A 15,564-nucleotide genomic window follows, 5' to 3' on the forward strand; every position below is an offset into this window, starting at 1 on the left:
CGTGAGATTGTGTATCCACTGTGACATCCTCTCTACAGCCTCCTGGTATCTCAGTTGTAAACATTTTGCCAAACATTTTAGAGGATCGTACGCCCAGGGTTCAAATCTCTTTCAGGGCACATGTTTTTCTTGTCGTATGAGCCACATGTTCATAGGTTGACCTTTGTTTTCTTTCTTTTTGATGCCTCATCAGTCCTCCTGTTCACATACTCTTACAGTCACCGCCGTGCATGCTGAACAGAAGACCTTTAACGCAGTTTTCAGACATTTTTGGACTAAGAATGAAATTACTGTCTTCTTTACATCCCTTCTCCCTCAAACACACGCACACACATTAAATTAATAGACTTACAGAAACCATGAATAAAGTCAACACACATTCGCAGCAAGCAAAAAGCGTACAGCAAGAGGTCAAAGGTTGTTTCTCCATAAAATATCTTTAATAATCACAATGTGACAAGAACATGTTCATCACCCTGGGTGTCCACCCAGCCAATCAGTGAGACATGGCGGATGTGGAAGCCACATCATCTACACTTGGTCAACAAATGGTTTCCCCCAACATTCAGCACGTGCAACAGATGCTGCAGACAGCATGGGGAGCACGTGGGCGGGAAGAAACAGTTTACCTCCGCTTGCTCAGTGAACACTGTCCACAGTGAACGATATCGTAAGTGAACAAACACAAGTGAACGTTCGTCAGTTAGCAACGGCGTGAATGGAAATGGTCCGTGAATATTGAGTGTGGAAATGAGTGCTTTTACGATTCATATTAATTTCATAAAATATTATGGGAACTCACGTGATAATAATTATGTCAGCGTTAACTAGTCTCGTCAGTGACAACAGTTTATCGCGCATGCGCACGGTCACACACACACAAGTTTGCATGCATGCATACACATTAACAAGTGCGCACACACACAAACACAGGAAATGTAGAAATCACAGATAAAACCTGCGGCTGGTGAAGAGCACCCTTTGACCCTCATCTATGAAGAAGTGATTCATTGGGATCGATTCTACAGTTATCTAGAAAATACTTTGAGTTCTAAACAAACCTGTATTATTATTAACCTAATGATTAATAGTAATATTATTAATTTGTCATCACGAACGAAATGTTTTATGCTTTACATTTCTATCTGATTTTACTGCTTTGCCTTATGTTCAGATGATGATGATGACGACGACGATTAAAAAAAAATTTCCCAATTTTACCTTAAGTCCTTCAGTATATTTTCAATGTGTAATTCCGATGGGGAACAAGTGTAACAAGTATTGTATGTTTATTCTACCAGCTCACAATGATAAAATAATTTCACTGACTCTCCCCTCTCTCTCTCTCATTCACACACACACACAACTACTTTTCCTGTCAGAGTTCGAATAAACATCCTCTCTATGTAAATAACAAGGCACAACGATGAGGGGAGAGATGAGTAGTGTGCAGCATTTCTAAAATACTACGAGTCCCTGTAATATTTTTGCTTATAATTAAAATTAAATATTTTATTCCATGTGTGAAAAAAGAAAAAGCAAGCGAAAATTATTGACTATAACATTATTTGTAAACAAATATCTCAGATCCTCCAAAACTGTCAAAGACTACTTCAGCCAGCTGCTCTCTTACACAAAAGGTCAGCAAAGATCGACGGAAAGTGAAATTATCTCCGCTGTTCAGCCTGCACCTACCGCCGGAGTGAACTGCGCTCGGCTTACCGCGTACTCGACAGGAAGTATCACGCCGAGAAGGGCTGCTGGGTAATTACTCCGGAAGTGAAGGTGCGGAAAGTGTAAATGAGGTGTCCAGGGGGGGACCAGCGCCTCGGGCTGCGTGGCTTGTGTTTAAAAGTGTTTGACCTCCAGCGAGGCAGCGCCATTGAGCAGCGACCGGTAGCAAACACACCAATCAGGCGGCAGAGACAATATGTTGATGGCGAGGAGCATCCTGGGGTAGCCATCTTGTCGACGGTTCATGGGCTGTGGCTGCGTCCTCCTGGGACATCGCGCTTCACGCTCTCGTGCGCGAGACTTGGACTCCACCAGGCGAGAGTGCGCGTGAGTTCGTGTCTACATTAAGCGAGTTCCAAGGCTTTTTAAAGACTAACCCAAGAACAAAGTTCCTCTCAGATGACTGACATCAGTTTCGTTTCACCAATACTTGTTCCCCAACTCTGACAAATACATCGGTTGCCTGCACGAACGAGATTCTCATCTGTTTTGGAGGAGGGAAAAAAACTCCATTTTCGTGACATTTCTAAAGTACGCAAAGTCTTAGCAGCATCAGCGAATACTGTCTTTGAGGATGAAAAAAAATCACATTAAAAATTTTGTAAACTATTGAAAGCACCTTACTTTATTAATATGTCATCACCTTGAGCTTAATATCATATTTGGTTCAAGATGACCTTTAATTAAATGCTGAACAGGTCTTACAAAAACATGTATGTGTGGAAAAGGAATTAATATTTCTTATACAGCCCAACATAAATGTTGAAGTTGAACAAAGCAGCAAACAAAGTCGGAGGCAACCAAAACAAGGAGACTTTTTATGGTCGTCATTGATTGTTTACAAGTGGTTGAACTGTGACCGACCTGCTGTATCCACTCTCTTGTGGACTTGATCTGCCGGAAATATATCTAAGGTAGTCGGATGTTATATAATCACACAATGCTAACATCAGGAAGTGTCCGTCCCTGGGCTTAGTGTATGAATAAATTATTTCTTCCTTTTACAAAAACTTTCTTAAAAAATACATTCCCGTCAAATTATTTCAGCAAAAAAGAAAAATATGAAACGCCATTTACTAACCCAACATTAACAACTATTTATGAATACAATTTGTCACGGATAGTCATTACAGAAATTACTTTATCTCAATGGTTCTCGTCAGAACAGAAGTCTATTGGCGGCCAGCATAAGAAGCACGCGCCTGATAGCCGCGCCTGTCGTCAGGGGGCGCTGTAATCAACGCTCGACACCTTGCTGCTCGTGTTGACGAAGCATTAATGGGCAGTTTGAGGCACGATGTTACAAAATTGCCGCCAGGGCAGGAAGCAAACGATGATTTTGCCTCTTTAAAAAAAAATTATTGCACCGCCTACGGTTTGGTATTTTTTCAACACGTGCAGCGCTCGCGCACATCGCTCCATTGCGGAATCGAGAAAATTCGGTTGATGTTAGCGGAAGATGGGACGAGGTCCTTGTCTCAAGAAAGACCTCATGATCTGGCCTCTGATGACCTTATTACAAAATGTCTGATCATCAAGCATTTTTCTTTTAACTCATTTAATACTCCCAGTATCTAAACATCCGTGCTTTAAGGGCCAGAGATTATGGTCTTGACTGTGAAGATTGATTGATTTCCATCCAAGTTAATACGCAAACTGGTTCAAACATTTCTAAATAAAGTCGGGGTGGTTGACAAGTTGAGCGACCATGTCAATGGTGATCCAGAACAGAGCTGCGGTCACGTTGTACGACGTTGGAGCTGAAGTGGGATCCGAACCCACAGACGAGGGCAAAGCTCCGCGTGTTTAGCGCTGCGCTCAAAGCTAAGCCCGGCGACGCCAAGGAAAGAAAAACAAACCGGAGCCGGGTACCTGTTCTTGGGTGTCCCCCGCTCAGGCCACGGACTGTGGCGCGGGATTATGTGGGATTAACGGGGGCTGTACGTGTGGTGCGCGCGCAGACACGCGTCACGGTGCTAGGACGTGAAGCTGCCTGACTTCCGACTACGTGATTGTTCACGGCTCACAGAGGTCGCGGCTTTGGAACCACCAGCGGCAGGTGAATAGCACTCACGACTCACTACCACCCGACTGCCAGTAGATGCTATCAAGTGATCTCGCCGCTATCACCAGATGTCAGCACCTGCTATCACGTGGATCTCAGGGAAGATCATTCAGATGGGTCATTCTCTTTAAAGCTTTTTAAGCAATCTCCTGTTTGACAGTTTGTGGGGGGCTTTCTCCTTTCAAGTCAAATAAAACGTTTATCGGCAATTTCGTTTTTTATTGTTATTATTTTTAGCTTGAAAAGGGTAGGAAGCTTCTGCTCTATCTTCTCAATACTGGGGCTGCTTTTCGGGTGTCCGGTAACAGGTGGTTTCCCTTAGCAAAATCTTGTTCCTATTGTCTACCCCTGGAAACGAGGGTTTGGAGCGAGGGCTTAGTTGACGGCGGCGACAGGGAAGCTAAAGCCACACAAACTGTGGAGCGCGGACACACCGAGACGAAAGCCGATAATGTGATGATCAACAAGCTAATCCTTCAACAAGCGCTACCGTCACACCTGGACCTCTGAGGTCCGCCATCAGATACCCCTTTCCTCTTGTTTGTTGTCAGCCACCCCGCTAACTGCGCTTCTACTCGGATCTCTTGCAAGTCCCCGCCCCTAACCACTCCAATCATCATCATCATCATCATCATCATCATCATCATCATCATCATCATCATCATCATCATCAACAACAACTTATTCTTCGTAACTCAACGATTGCATCTATCCCGTCAGCTTTAAATCTGACATTAGTATAATTTCTATATACGTGTTAAAGGGGATCCTAAAGCAAAGAATTAATATTTTAGGTTAAGGATCAGAGGTGAACACAGGGATGACAGAGTTCAAAGTCGTGACTAACAACATACCACACACACAAACCAGACAATACCGAACGAAACTGTCTTTGAGCAAATGAAGGCTTTTGTGTGGTTAGACAAGCACAATCCACAGAGCTCGACAGGAATATCACTTGCATCCTGAAATCGTTGACAGCCAGTCAAGGTTCAGTAGTTATGGGACTAACCAGACTTCTCGTCAGTGACTTAGTTGTTATCTGTGGTTTGTCCTCCGGTGTCAGCTTGGAGGAGATTTCACAACTGACTGACATCTTGCACTCGTCTGATGCCCTCACTACTGTAGGAGGAGGGTTTGAAGAATAAAGACCAAACAGACAGACAACACACAGCTGGGTCACAGGGCCTTCACACATATTAGTATATCCATCACAATAAAGTCCCTTCCGCACAACTGCCATACTCACTGTATAATGCTATCTGTACTGTAATAATATGTGATTGTATGTACATATACGTATATGTTACAGGATATTCAAAACTTTTTTAAACACGGTTAATTTATACACGTGTGGCTCCCAGCCATGTTGGGATGATGTTGAGGAATATACACAGCCAACGTACCATGCCCTTCACTCAGCAGTTTATATCGGATGTGTTTTGTTGCCCGCTCGGTGTCGAGGGCCCCAGTCAGCGGGGCACACACAGGAGCAATCATCGTCACTTGTCCTTCAGGTCAGCTTGGGTACTGAATGCAAGCTTCGTATCCACACTCACAGATCTGTCGCCGAGATAAAGGGCTACGGCCAGAGGTACTGCCAGACACACACACACAACACACAAGCGCACGCACGCGCACACACACAGTGGCAAGATCGAGGCCGACCACAAGGGCGGGCAGGGTATCCGACTCGTCCAGTGCTATGACCACCCGAAATCCCGCCCCACCATTTGATAGAACTTGGCGTTGAACGGCCTGTAGAAGTCTCGCAGCCTGTCAATCACACGAGAGTCCACAACGGGGTGCTTCCTACCCTTAGTCTTCCCTAAACAGTGCGGCCTGCTGTTGGCGGCAGGGTCCTTCACCAAGCAGGGGAAGCCCCTGGTAGCGTTGAGGTAAAAGTGCTTCTCTCCGATGTACGGCTTGAGGCCCAGGAAGTTCTGCACGTCCGCCATGACCCCCGCAGGGTCAGCCACGAGCTGCTCGCCGCTGACGAAGTGGAACTGGTGGCGGGGGAAGTATTTGAACCACCGCTCCAGATGCTTGGTGTACAGACCGATGCGGATGGCGCCCCACGAGGTGTTGACGATGCCCAGGCGGTGGTCCAGCAGCGCCATGTTCTCGAAGGACTTGAGCCTGCCGGCCCACTTGCTGTGCGTCTGCGTGTAGTCCGAGATGGCCCTCGTGATGGGGTCGCGCACCACCACCAGCAGCTTGACGTCACGTGACATGTTGTGCACCCGCTTGGGCACCTCGCGCGTGATGAAGTAGCCGGGGGTCTTCTCCATCGTCAGCTGACCTTCCAGCGACCGCGGCATGAGGGTCCTGCAATAATAATAACATTAATAATAATATTAAATAAAATGACAGGGAAATGAGTCCATGCATCATTGAGATAAAAAAAAAGTCATTCAAGTTGTCAGAAATTTTCTCCCAAAATTAATCATATCGTCTGTAACATTTCTAAAAATAACTGTAACTGAAAGAAACTATGTTAGAGTAAGTGATAAGACTAGATGTACAGGTAGCAGCACACACACTTCCTACAGCAGACGTGTGAGGATAGCCTGACTGACTAGCCTTCTCATCCAAACACTCACTCTAGCTATGCCACATTAACTATTTCCATAAAAATGGCGTCTGTAAAAATGAACTGCTGTTATGGATATTTTTTCGGTTACCGTGTTTTGAACCCCCGATATTTCAAAGAGGATTTATAATTAGTTTGTTGCACGGTCAATAATTTTATTCCTTCTTTGGTCTGCGGAAACGTGGGTGAGTGGTGGGTGGGAAAGGAACTGGTTGAAGGGACCATCGACAAGAAATAGTCCCTTCAGCTAAGGACTAGTCGCTGGCTATCCACACAAGGTAGATGTACCTCCTGCCATGACATTCTCCGGGAGGATGCAATCTGTTTAACAGTTATAACGGGGTGGGTGCAGACCAGCCTTGAGAATCTTTATTACGAGCTTTGCCTGCACGGTTCCCTATTGTCACTGTAGTCTACTCTCCTATTAGGAAAAATCTCTCGTTCAATGAATAAAATATAATCATCCTAAAAAAGTTTCCTCCGATTTAATTAAATGATTACTGCTTGACCTAGACTCGAATGATAGTAGAACTAGAAATCAATTGCTTGGAAATGAGTTTTAGGGAGATAAGCCGTGATAACAGTCGTTAGCTTTTTTCCTTTTATGCACACAAGCAATGAGTTTCTTTCAAACTGGGTAGGAGCGAAAACAAATGGGGTGGCTGCAGACTTCTAGCAGAGAAAGGAAAACTTTCAGGAAGAAAAGATTTTGCGTGCACCTTCAGCTCAAGACTCCACGTGTTACCCGTGCGAGCACAGGACTAGGACTGTACATACGGGTGCATCGTGCTTCCTGACTAGTGTTTCAACGCTCTTCTGTCCTCACCTTTATTCAAATACAAAAGAAAGGAAAGGGAAGACAGAAATTATGACTGGGAAAGTAAACAGCAATCTGAATGTGTTTAGTTCAGTTCTAGCTCGCCTGTCTGCGACCTCTGACCCTGCAAGTGCGAAAGGCACCCTTGAATACCAGTTCGCACCTCTCAGTCGTGTTGCGGGTACCTGACGTGGGGCTAATCATCCACTCGAGGCCAGGAGCCCGTTGTTGTGGACGGCGAGCAAATGTGAGGCGACAGTCGACATTTCGCCGTCGTCAGCTGCACGCACCCCTTGTGGTCCACCGCGCGCCGATGTCGGGTGGCTTCAAACTTTTTTTAAAATTTTGGGTAGGGGGGAGGACAGGGAGGAGAACTGACTGGAGCGTCTGACCTGCTCTAAGCATGCGCGAACAGCCGAATGAAATTTTTTAGTGGACACAATAAAAAGACAAATTAAAAGTGTACATGAGTTGAAGAGGTCATTCTCAGACCGACAAGTGTTCTCTGATGCCGGGTACCAACGGTACGAGATGTCAAACCGAAGTATAGTGTAAGGTGTCATGCACCCTACCGAAAATAACCACATACACACCAATAATAATTTTTTTAAAAAAAACGGGCATGGCTAGGGAAAAAAATCTTGGACAACCAAATCATGCCGTGTAAAGCTCGCCGCACCCAAACATCCCATCAGTCATTCCCCATATTGTTACCATTGCTGTGCTGCATCTGCCGCGGTCCCCCGCCACCGTCTGGCCAGCAGCCCTCCGTCACTGTCACGTGGGGTGCGAGGGGAATTCTCCTCCCGCCCCTAACAACCAGACCCGGGGTGTGGGGCTATCCCCCTCTGGGTCCTCCGCCTGCCGTGTTTACACACTTCACCAGCATCTCTCTCGCCCTGACTTCTCCCCGGGGTACATTTATCGCTTGCTTCTAGTCGCGACAACACACACACACAGACAATGAAGATACACTCATCTGGTTGTCACAACATGTTGTTGCTAAGAAGAAAAGCTGTAGAATGTATGTAAAGCAAGAGTGTGGCTGGTGCTGAGAAAGAGGCTGGGTGAGGAGAATGGTGAGTACTGTGATACCTGTACCAGATGGCAGGGTGAGGACTGTATGACACCTTCTTCACCTCCATCGGATGAACAGTTTGACATGACCCCCCATCTCGACTGTTAGAAGCGATTTCTACCTCACCATCCACAGACAAACATTTAGCAAAAGCTATAACATGGTGGTGCAGAATATCATCCCTTCTATGGCTGCCTCCGACTGGACTTCTTGCTCACTCAGGCGAGCAGTAACGGACTCACCTGAGGGTTTTTGACAGGTGTCAAAGAGGACAACTTTTAAGGGTGCCGCAGTCGTAAAACGCAGCAACTACACAGCAGGACCGGAAGTCATGTTGAGCATGTTCATGTGGACAAAATAATAAAGAAAATCTGAAAAGACCGCCATGGTCGCATCTCTCTCTCATACACACACCTGTAGTATGGCGGTTTGCCTCATATCCTCCAAAAAAAGTCAGTTGCACGCTTGAACAGAGGGTCATCGGGGTACAAACAGGACAGGTGAATTAGCGAGGCAGGAATGGTGTACATGTATCTTCATGCGATCTTTGAAATCTTGTGAAATCCTGTTGCCGGCAGTTATCGCTGGGACCGCTCTCTTGTGTGTGTTCTCTGGAGAAGGACTGACAGGCAAACCAACCGACTCGGGGCCTTATTACCATCAGGAACGCATGACATCAAAACGGGCAGCCGACCGGAAATATCGTTTTAACATCCAGCATTCGACATCGTTGAACACCTTTCCTTCTCTTGCTCCCCCATACCTCCTCCCATCAGCCCTCCCTCTTCTCTCAACCCTTTTTTTTTTTTTTCTTTAGGCGGCGAGAGATGAAACTGGGGATGACGCCAAAAACCATCTCGCCTTTTTTTTGCGGATGTTGTATGGGCGCCATTTGGTGGCTGCTCGGCCATTTAGGCAAACGCCGGTGCAAGACCGTTGGCAATGAAAGGCGTGGTGAAGGGGAGCAGTCATGCGCAAGTAGCCAGGCGCTGAATGACGACACCATGTGCGCTACCGCGGCCTGCCTGGCGGGCGGCAACTGCGCGAGAACGAGGCTCGCCACCCGAGTTACTTGGGGTACATCACAAAGGCGGCTTTATGCTACCGTGCTGCTGCTGTGCTGCTGTCGGTGTACAAGTCTTGCAGCGTTCGGCAGTTGCTGGTACCCGCCTCCGCAACCCCTGTCACTGAGGTCATCGACACAACCCGTTACCCCGAGTCCTTGTCCGTTACTACACCCTTTACATTATGTTTGAGTTACCTCCTCCTCATCGAGTCTGTCACGCAAACTGAATAAGCAAACACATCGCTCAACAGCTAGAGGTTGTACAGGTAAGAACATTCAGAAATTGCGTGTAAGGGAAAGAAAGAAGAAAAATTTAAATGAAAGTTTTTGTTTGTCTAGGTTCATCTCTCCATTGCCTCTGTAACCTGGGAGACGCAGACCATCCACCTTTCTCTCTCTAATCTATAATCACCTTTCTGGTACCTCTCACTGCACCTCACCTGGGCGCACGGCGAAGGTGTCGGACGCACCGTTCAGGTGAGCAAGCAGTCTCTCGAGCGCTGTGGAGGCTCTCTCCCTCCCTCAACCCACCCGTCCTCTATCTCATTCTCTTTCACGCACACACATCCTACCCACCCCCAGCTGCATGGTGTGGCCGGGTGTGCACGCACGCCCCATTACCGCCGCCAACAGCCGTTCACACAAATCCATGCAGCAGACCAACACCCGGCGGGTAGAGTTTTACGAACTGTCGTCACGGGGACCCTCGCTTCTTAGGTTTCAGACTAATCTCGTGTCACTAACCTCTAACCTTTGAACCGCGTCACGTTTGCCAAGCAGAAACCTTAACACTTTTTTAAGCATCAGCGGTAACGAGATTTTTTTCCCCCCGAACTTTTTTTTTATCCCGATGGTTGTAAAATGCATCTCTAAAAAACAGATTGTTCCCCATAATGAAACACATAATGACACGCATAATGTAAACATTTTCTCTGTAAACAATAAAAACTAGCAAGTGCTAAGCATTGTTATTGACCTTCACCACCTTAATCCAACTTAATCGCACTTTGTTCAGCTGAAGATGGCGGGCTGCTTTCTGTAAAAGCAAGCTTGCCTGCAACAACAAGCACTTCCACTAAAGCTGTCAATAGGACCTCCCCTACCGTCCACCCGTCCTACCCAGCAGTCACCATCACAGAGGGCAGAGTACCTCCCCCTACCTTCCACCCGCCCTACCCACCAGTTACCATCACAGACAGCAGAGTAGCTCACACCTCCCCCCTACAGGCCCCTCCCATGCCACCCATCCACAGCTTTCCACAAACAGTTCCGCCGAGACACCAAGGATCGGGTGCTAGTCACTTATCTGCCCTCCCCGTAGCGCGTGCGGCTGGCCGTGTCCCTGTGAAAACAGCGACAGGAATTGTATCTCATTGCCGATGATCTGATTTCTGATGGGCTGGATTCAAATCTCGCATACCCTGGATGAAAAGCAGTTCCGGTTGGGCCGAGGGGTGGGAAAGGTACACTCAGCAAACAAGCAGGGAATCGCAGATAGAGGGCGCTTGCATGTCCTTCGTCATTTTCCTCGCTGCCTTCCACGAGAAAGATGGAAGAAAACCAACAAAACTGCGTTTGCTTGTATCGAGCAACAAAAGAAGAGACGCCTGCGGACTTGTACAAGAAAGATAGATGCAAAAGCTTTTAAGAAAATAAACACTGGCGAAGTTCATCAAGGGAATTTCAAACAACGGGATCCCACGCGTTGCTGAGCACTCTCCTCCTCCCCACCCCCCTGACACCCATTAGTGAAGAGGCTGGGTGGCTAACAGTCTATCGTTTCGTCGTTTCGTTAATGACAATAACATTCTTCTTTCCTTTTTCTATACAGTTGATCTTTTACTTTGTTCTTGTGTCTTTCCTTTTTATTTATTTTATTTTTTTATGTAACTTTCACCGATATTCGCTGCAACTCCAACTACTACAACAGCAACTCCATATCCCCGGTTCGATACCCGTGCTAGTCGGCTCGATACGTGTTTTGTCGCATATTTTCCCCTTCTTACCCCACCAGTTAAATGGGTACTAGACCCCTTTATAGGGGTGTGGAAAGAAAGGCAGGATGAGAAAGAACATGGGCACCGCCCTCACGATAAGTTGGTTCCGACAACAGTGTTGTCACTCCCGAACGACATAAAGTTTAAATACTACCTTCATTTTCTTCTTAATTATTTTTTAAAACAGGTAAAGACTTTCTTTCACCTGCACTGTGCATCTGTGCGCCCATGTTTTCAACGTTGAAGCCGGAAAAAAACAGGACATCTTTATTTTACATTATTTTCATGTATTTTCCGTACTGCACATTTTATTCTTTCCTTCTTATTTCCTGGTGTCGAGTTCTTTATTCACGCCTTCCCCTGATTGAGATATCGCACCACTTCCTGGACGAGAACAGTGCCGGCCCCTCCCTACCCTACCCCCACTCTTGTCACACCCCATCGCAGGCACCACTGGCGTGCCCGGAAGGTCAGGCGAGCGTCTTATCTCGCTGAGGGCTCGTGATCTCGCGCGCGAGAGGTCGTGTTCTGTGAACGGGATCTGCACAAACGGTTAATCAGTGACGTCAGAGTGCGAATGACCGCGCGTGCGAGTTTCCATGTGTGGAATTTCCGTGGACTGCATTTCACTGCCAGGAACACTACCACAGTTCAAGTAAACACTTTAGGGGCACGCCTACACCCGTCTGTACTTCTGTCGGGTGGCAGCTGTTACCTGCCACATCGAGACTGACGGAGGACAAGGGGAAAAAACGGGTCGAGGGAAAGAAGAAACAAGAGAAAAGAGAAACTATACTAACATTCCATTATGATAAGCAAATTCAAGCAACATGTTCCTGTAATTAGCTCCTACACACATTGATTGGACTTGAAGACAGATAGCCATGAACCTTAGTTGCTGTAACTGAGAAAGGTCATCGACATGGCAGCGAATATTTTAAACATACAAAGACATGACTGTTGCTGCTAACATGCGCATTTTCTACATTATCTACATTCCCTTGCAACCTGTTCATTTAAGTAAAACTGTTTTGACACTGGAAAATTGTTGCTTCAATGGTCCCCGAGTGAGTTGGATCAAAGGTGAGAGTGAGAATGCTGGTCATGGTGCAGCCAACAGGGATCAGCTCGAGCCTTGGTCAGCCGAGCGTTGCCTGTCACAAGAGAAGCCAGAAATCCCTGGCTTTTCCTGCCTCGTGCAATCAATCTTCTCGGGAGAAGAGAACGAGAGAGAGAGAGATTTGCGTGCAGAACCGCAGTAAATCACGGATCTTCTCTTGTCTGACCTTCGATAAATGTGAATGTAAGGTCTCTGTCACCACTGAACCCGTGCCAGCCTTCGAGATTCAATGAAGTGGAAGTTCTTGGTGAAGAAGGGAAAGAGCCGCTGGGTCTGCTGTCATGTACGGTTATCTCAATGGGTGTTTGTCGCCTCCCGACCGTTACTTCCCGGGTAGTACGGCTGGACTCCACTCCCCCTACCCCCTCAACCTCCTCTCTGCAGCTGCTTTGATGTCTTGTTATGCCACAGGTGACAAGGTAAGCAGAGCTGTCATGCGAGGGGCCTGCTGCCAGAGTGAGGACTACCCCTACCTTCCCGTGGGTCGAGAGGGAGCGAGCTCGCCCTACAGGACGCTTTCCGCTCTACTGATCAATGACCTCCGGCAACCCTTGACACGACTACCGACAGGTGGCGCTTTCAGCAGTTTTATCTTTTGTCACATCATCAGAAACTCGTAGCATATTTTTTTTTCTTCTTTTTTAATGACATCGAGCTGAACACATTGCATATGTCTGGGCTTCTGTTGCTCAGCTGCAATATCATAAACTCTTTGGGGAGGAACAGCTGGGTGAGCACGGACATCGACTGACAGGTCAGGACAAACTCTTTTGCGAATACAGATAATGTACCTTTTTACAAAACATTATTTATTATTCACCTCTTTCCAACTGATTGTTTCTTGATAATAAAATGTCAGAGAATAGATTATTGTTTGTGAAATATCCACAAACTCGACAGCGCAGATATTTATCGCAAAGAGAAACAAGTCCTGTTTGAGGAAAAAAACTAAATTGCTTCTAAACGCAAACAAAAAGCACTTTAAAATGCAAGCATTCAATCCGTTTAAACAGATGAATACACAGATAAAGGTAAAAGTTGGGTGCAGTACTTCAGCCCTCAACCTCACACCCATTGCTCGTGCCCCACCTGCACCAGGATGCACCTCCCGAGGGCGCGAGCGCAGCTCTTCACGCGCCAACACAATGTTTGGCGGAAAACTCAACCTCGCACCGCGAGTCAGCACTCGTGCCACTGTCTCTGATGATTAAAGCCTTTGAATTCTTTATGAGAGACGGGAAGTTTATCAGGACTTTGCATGTTGCAAGGCACTGGCTTCCTTTGATGCTTCTTGAATAATGTAAGGGGGAATCCAAGCAAGGGAAAAAACTCTGTTTCCGGATAAAACAAAGCAGGCGCTGAGGAACCTGTGTGTGCGCGTGCGTGCGTGCTATTCTGGGTCGACTACAACATTCTACTAATCAGCGACAACTACTCCTGTCTCTCGAGGTTTCCTCTGTCCGATCGCTATTTCCCCCGTATCCAAGGGCGGTCACTCCAGAGTCAGTTTTACACACCTCCCCCTCCGTTGTCCAGTTCCTCCTCAGGCCCTTTAATTACTCTTGCAGCCTCCCAGGGTTGGTGCTGTTCAACTTTGGAAAGTGTGATGCCGGCAATTTTGGCCCAACAGTTATTGAAATTCCTTGGTTCGTTCCTTTTTTTTTTTTTTTTCGTTCATTTGTCTGTTCCTCCATTCGTTTACTTTCTTTGCTATTGGCAGCCAGACAGATGTTTTCATGGCCACCCAATGGACCTGTCTGCTCCTCGTCTGATGCTGTCTGTGACTGTGAGGTCCCATAGTCTGCAGACAATGCAAGGACATGTTCACACTTCAGACTCATCAGATCCCCTCACCGGGTCCTCGCCATCTTGTATTCCTGCAGGGTGAGGTGGCTACCCAAATAACTATGTTTACTACCCCATTGAGCTCTTGCGTGCCAGACTGCTGTTTTAATGTTTTAAATATTTAATGAAATAAGACACTCAAGTCCTTCCGAGACTTCTTTCCTCAAAATAACCTTAAGGTGTTTCGCGATAAAATCTATCTTTGGCGAGGTCGTTACTTGCCTTTACAGACCTTCCCAGTGTGTCACGTGACGATACGAGGGTCTTAGAGACCCGAATAAAAAAAAAAGAAATCAGACGACTGGCTGTCCATCTCTCCCAGAGGTTCAATTCTACCCCATCCCCACCCGACTGTTAGCCAGTCGGTCTGAAAATAACAAGGGCCCAACAAGAGGAGAACTAAAAGTCTATTGGAAAGGCAAGCTGAACAACTGAAGACTTGTTAGGGTCACAAGGGACATGAGTGGGTTTTCGCTCGGTTGTCAAAAGTTGGCGCACGACTTGGCAGCTAAAGATGTCTGACTGGAAAAACTTCCTTTGTGGACGACCAACAACTTACAAGTTTGGGGGTCAAAACCTGGAAGGCAGCCCAACTTTTTTTTCTCTGTTGATTCATGTAAGACGAAAACTCACATAACCTCACCCACAGCCTTTTAGAAGTGTATCGTTAATAACAGACGGGCAATAGTCATCGATGTATAAGCCAATCAGACGTGAAGAACAATTTTAAAGGTAACTACTGACTGAGGAAAAAAAGTGGGCGCTTTGATAACAGGGTTATTTATCCTTCTTCTGTTGTTGGGTTGTTGTTTTTTTTTTCGTCTCTCTCTCTCTCACACACACACGTTCGCTCGCCAGGTACCCTCTGAGTGAAGGCTCCCACCGAGTGCTGCCATGTTCCTGTCAGTCGATCCAGTATGGAATGAAAACACATGAACCTGATGCGAAAAGGCGAAAGCTTGATCAACGAGGCTCGAGATTTTGCCAAAAACAATAAGGTAGCACCATGATGGAAAACATGGATGTGGCCTTTTACCTGCTCGTCTCGGCCCACAAGGTTTGGCCACGGAGGGGCGCACAGCGCGGTCCTGGGATGGTTTGCCCTGGGTGGCAAACAACAAAACGTCGGCGACATTTAGTGTTGATGGCAACTGGGTGGGTGGTGATGTCGGTGGTGGTGGTGGGTGGTGATGGTGGAGTTACTGTTCCTGCCGTCTACCAGCATCCAGCCTCTCCCCCCAACACACAC

General features: G+C 46.8%; 1 protein-coding gene across 1 annotated transcript in view; it reads right to left on the reverse strand.

The window, feature by feature from the left end:
- Positions 1 to 418: 418 nt before the first annotated feature.
- LOC112565894 (heparan sulfate glucosamine 3-O-sulfotransferase 6-like) overlaps positions 419 to 15,564 on the reverse strand; it is a 52,358-nt gene continuing 37,212 nt past the window's right edge. The window contains 1 exon segment of the mRNA XM_025241766.1: positions 419 to 6,127. Coding sequence (XP_025097551.1) covers positions 5,503 to 6,127 — 625 coding nt within the window. The 3' untranslated portion in view covers positions 419 to 5,502.

Source organism: Pomacea canaliculata, linkage group LG1, assembly GCF_003073045.1.
Source record: "Pomacea canaliculata isolate SZHN2017 linkage group LG1, ASM307304v1, whole genome shotgun sequence".
Classification (NCBI taxonomy): Eukaryota; Metazoa; Mollusca; class Gastropoda; order Architaenioglossa; family Ampullariidae; genus Pomacea; species Pomacea canaliculata.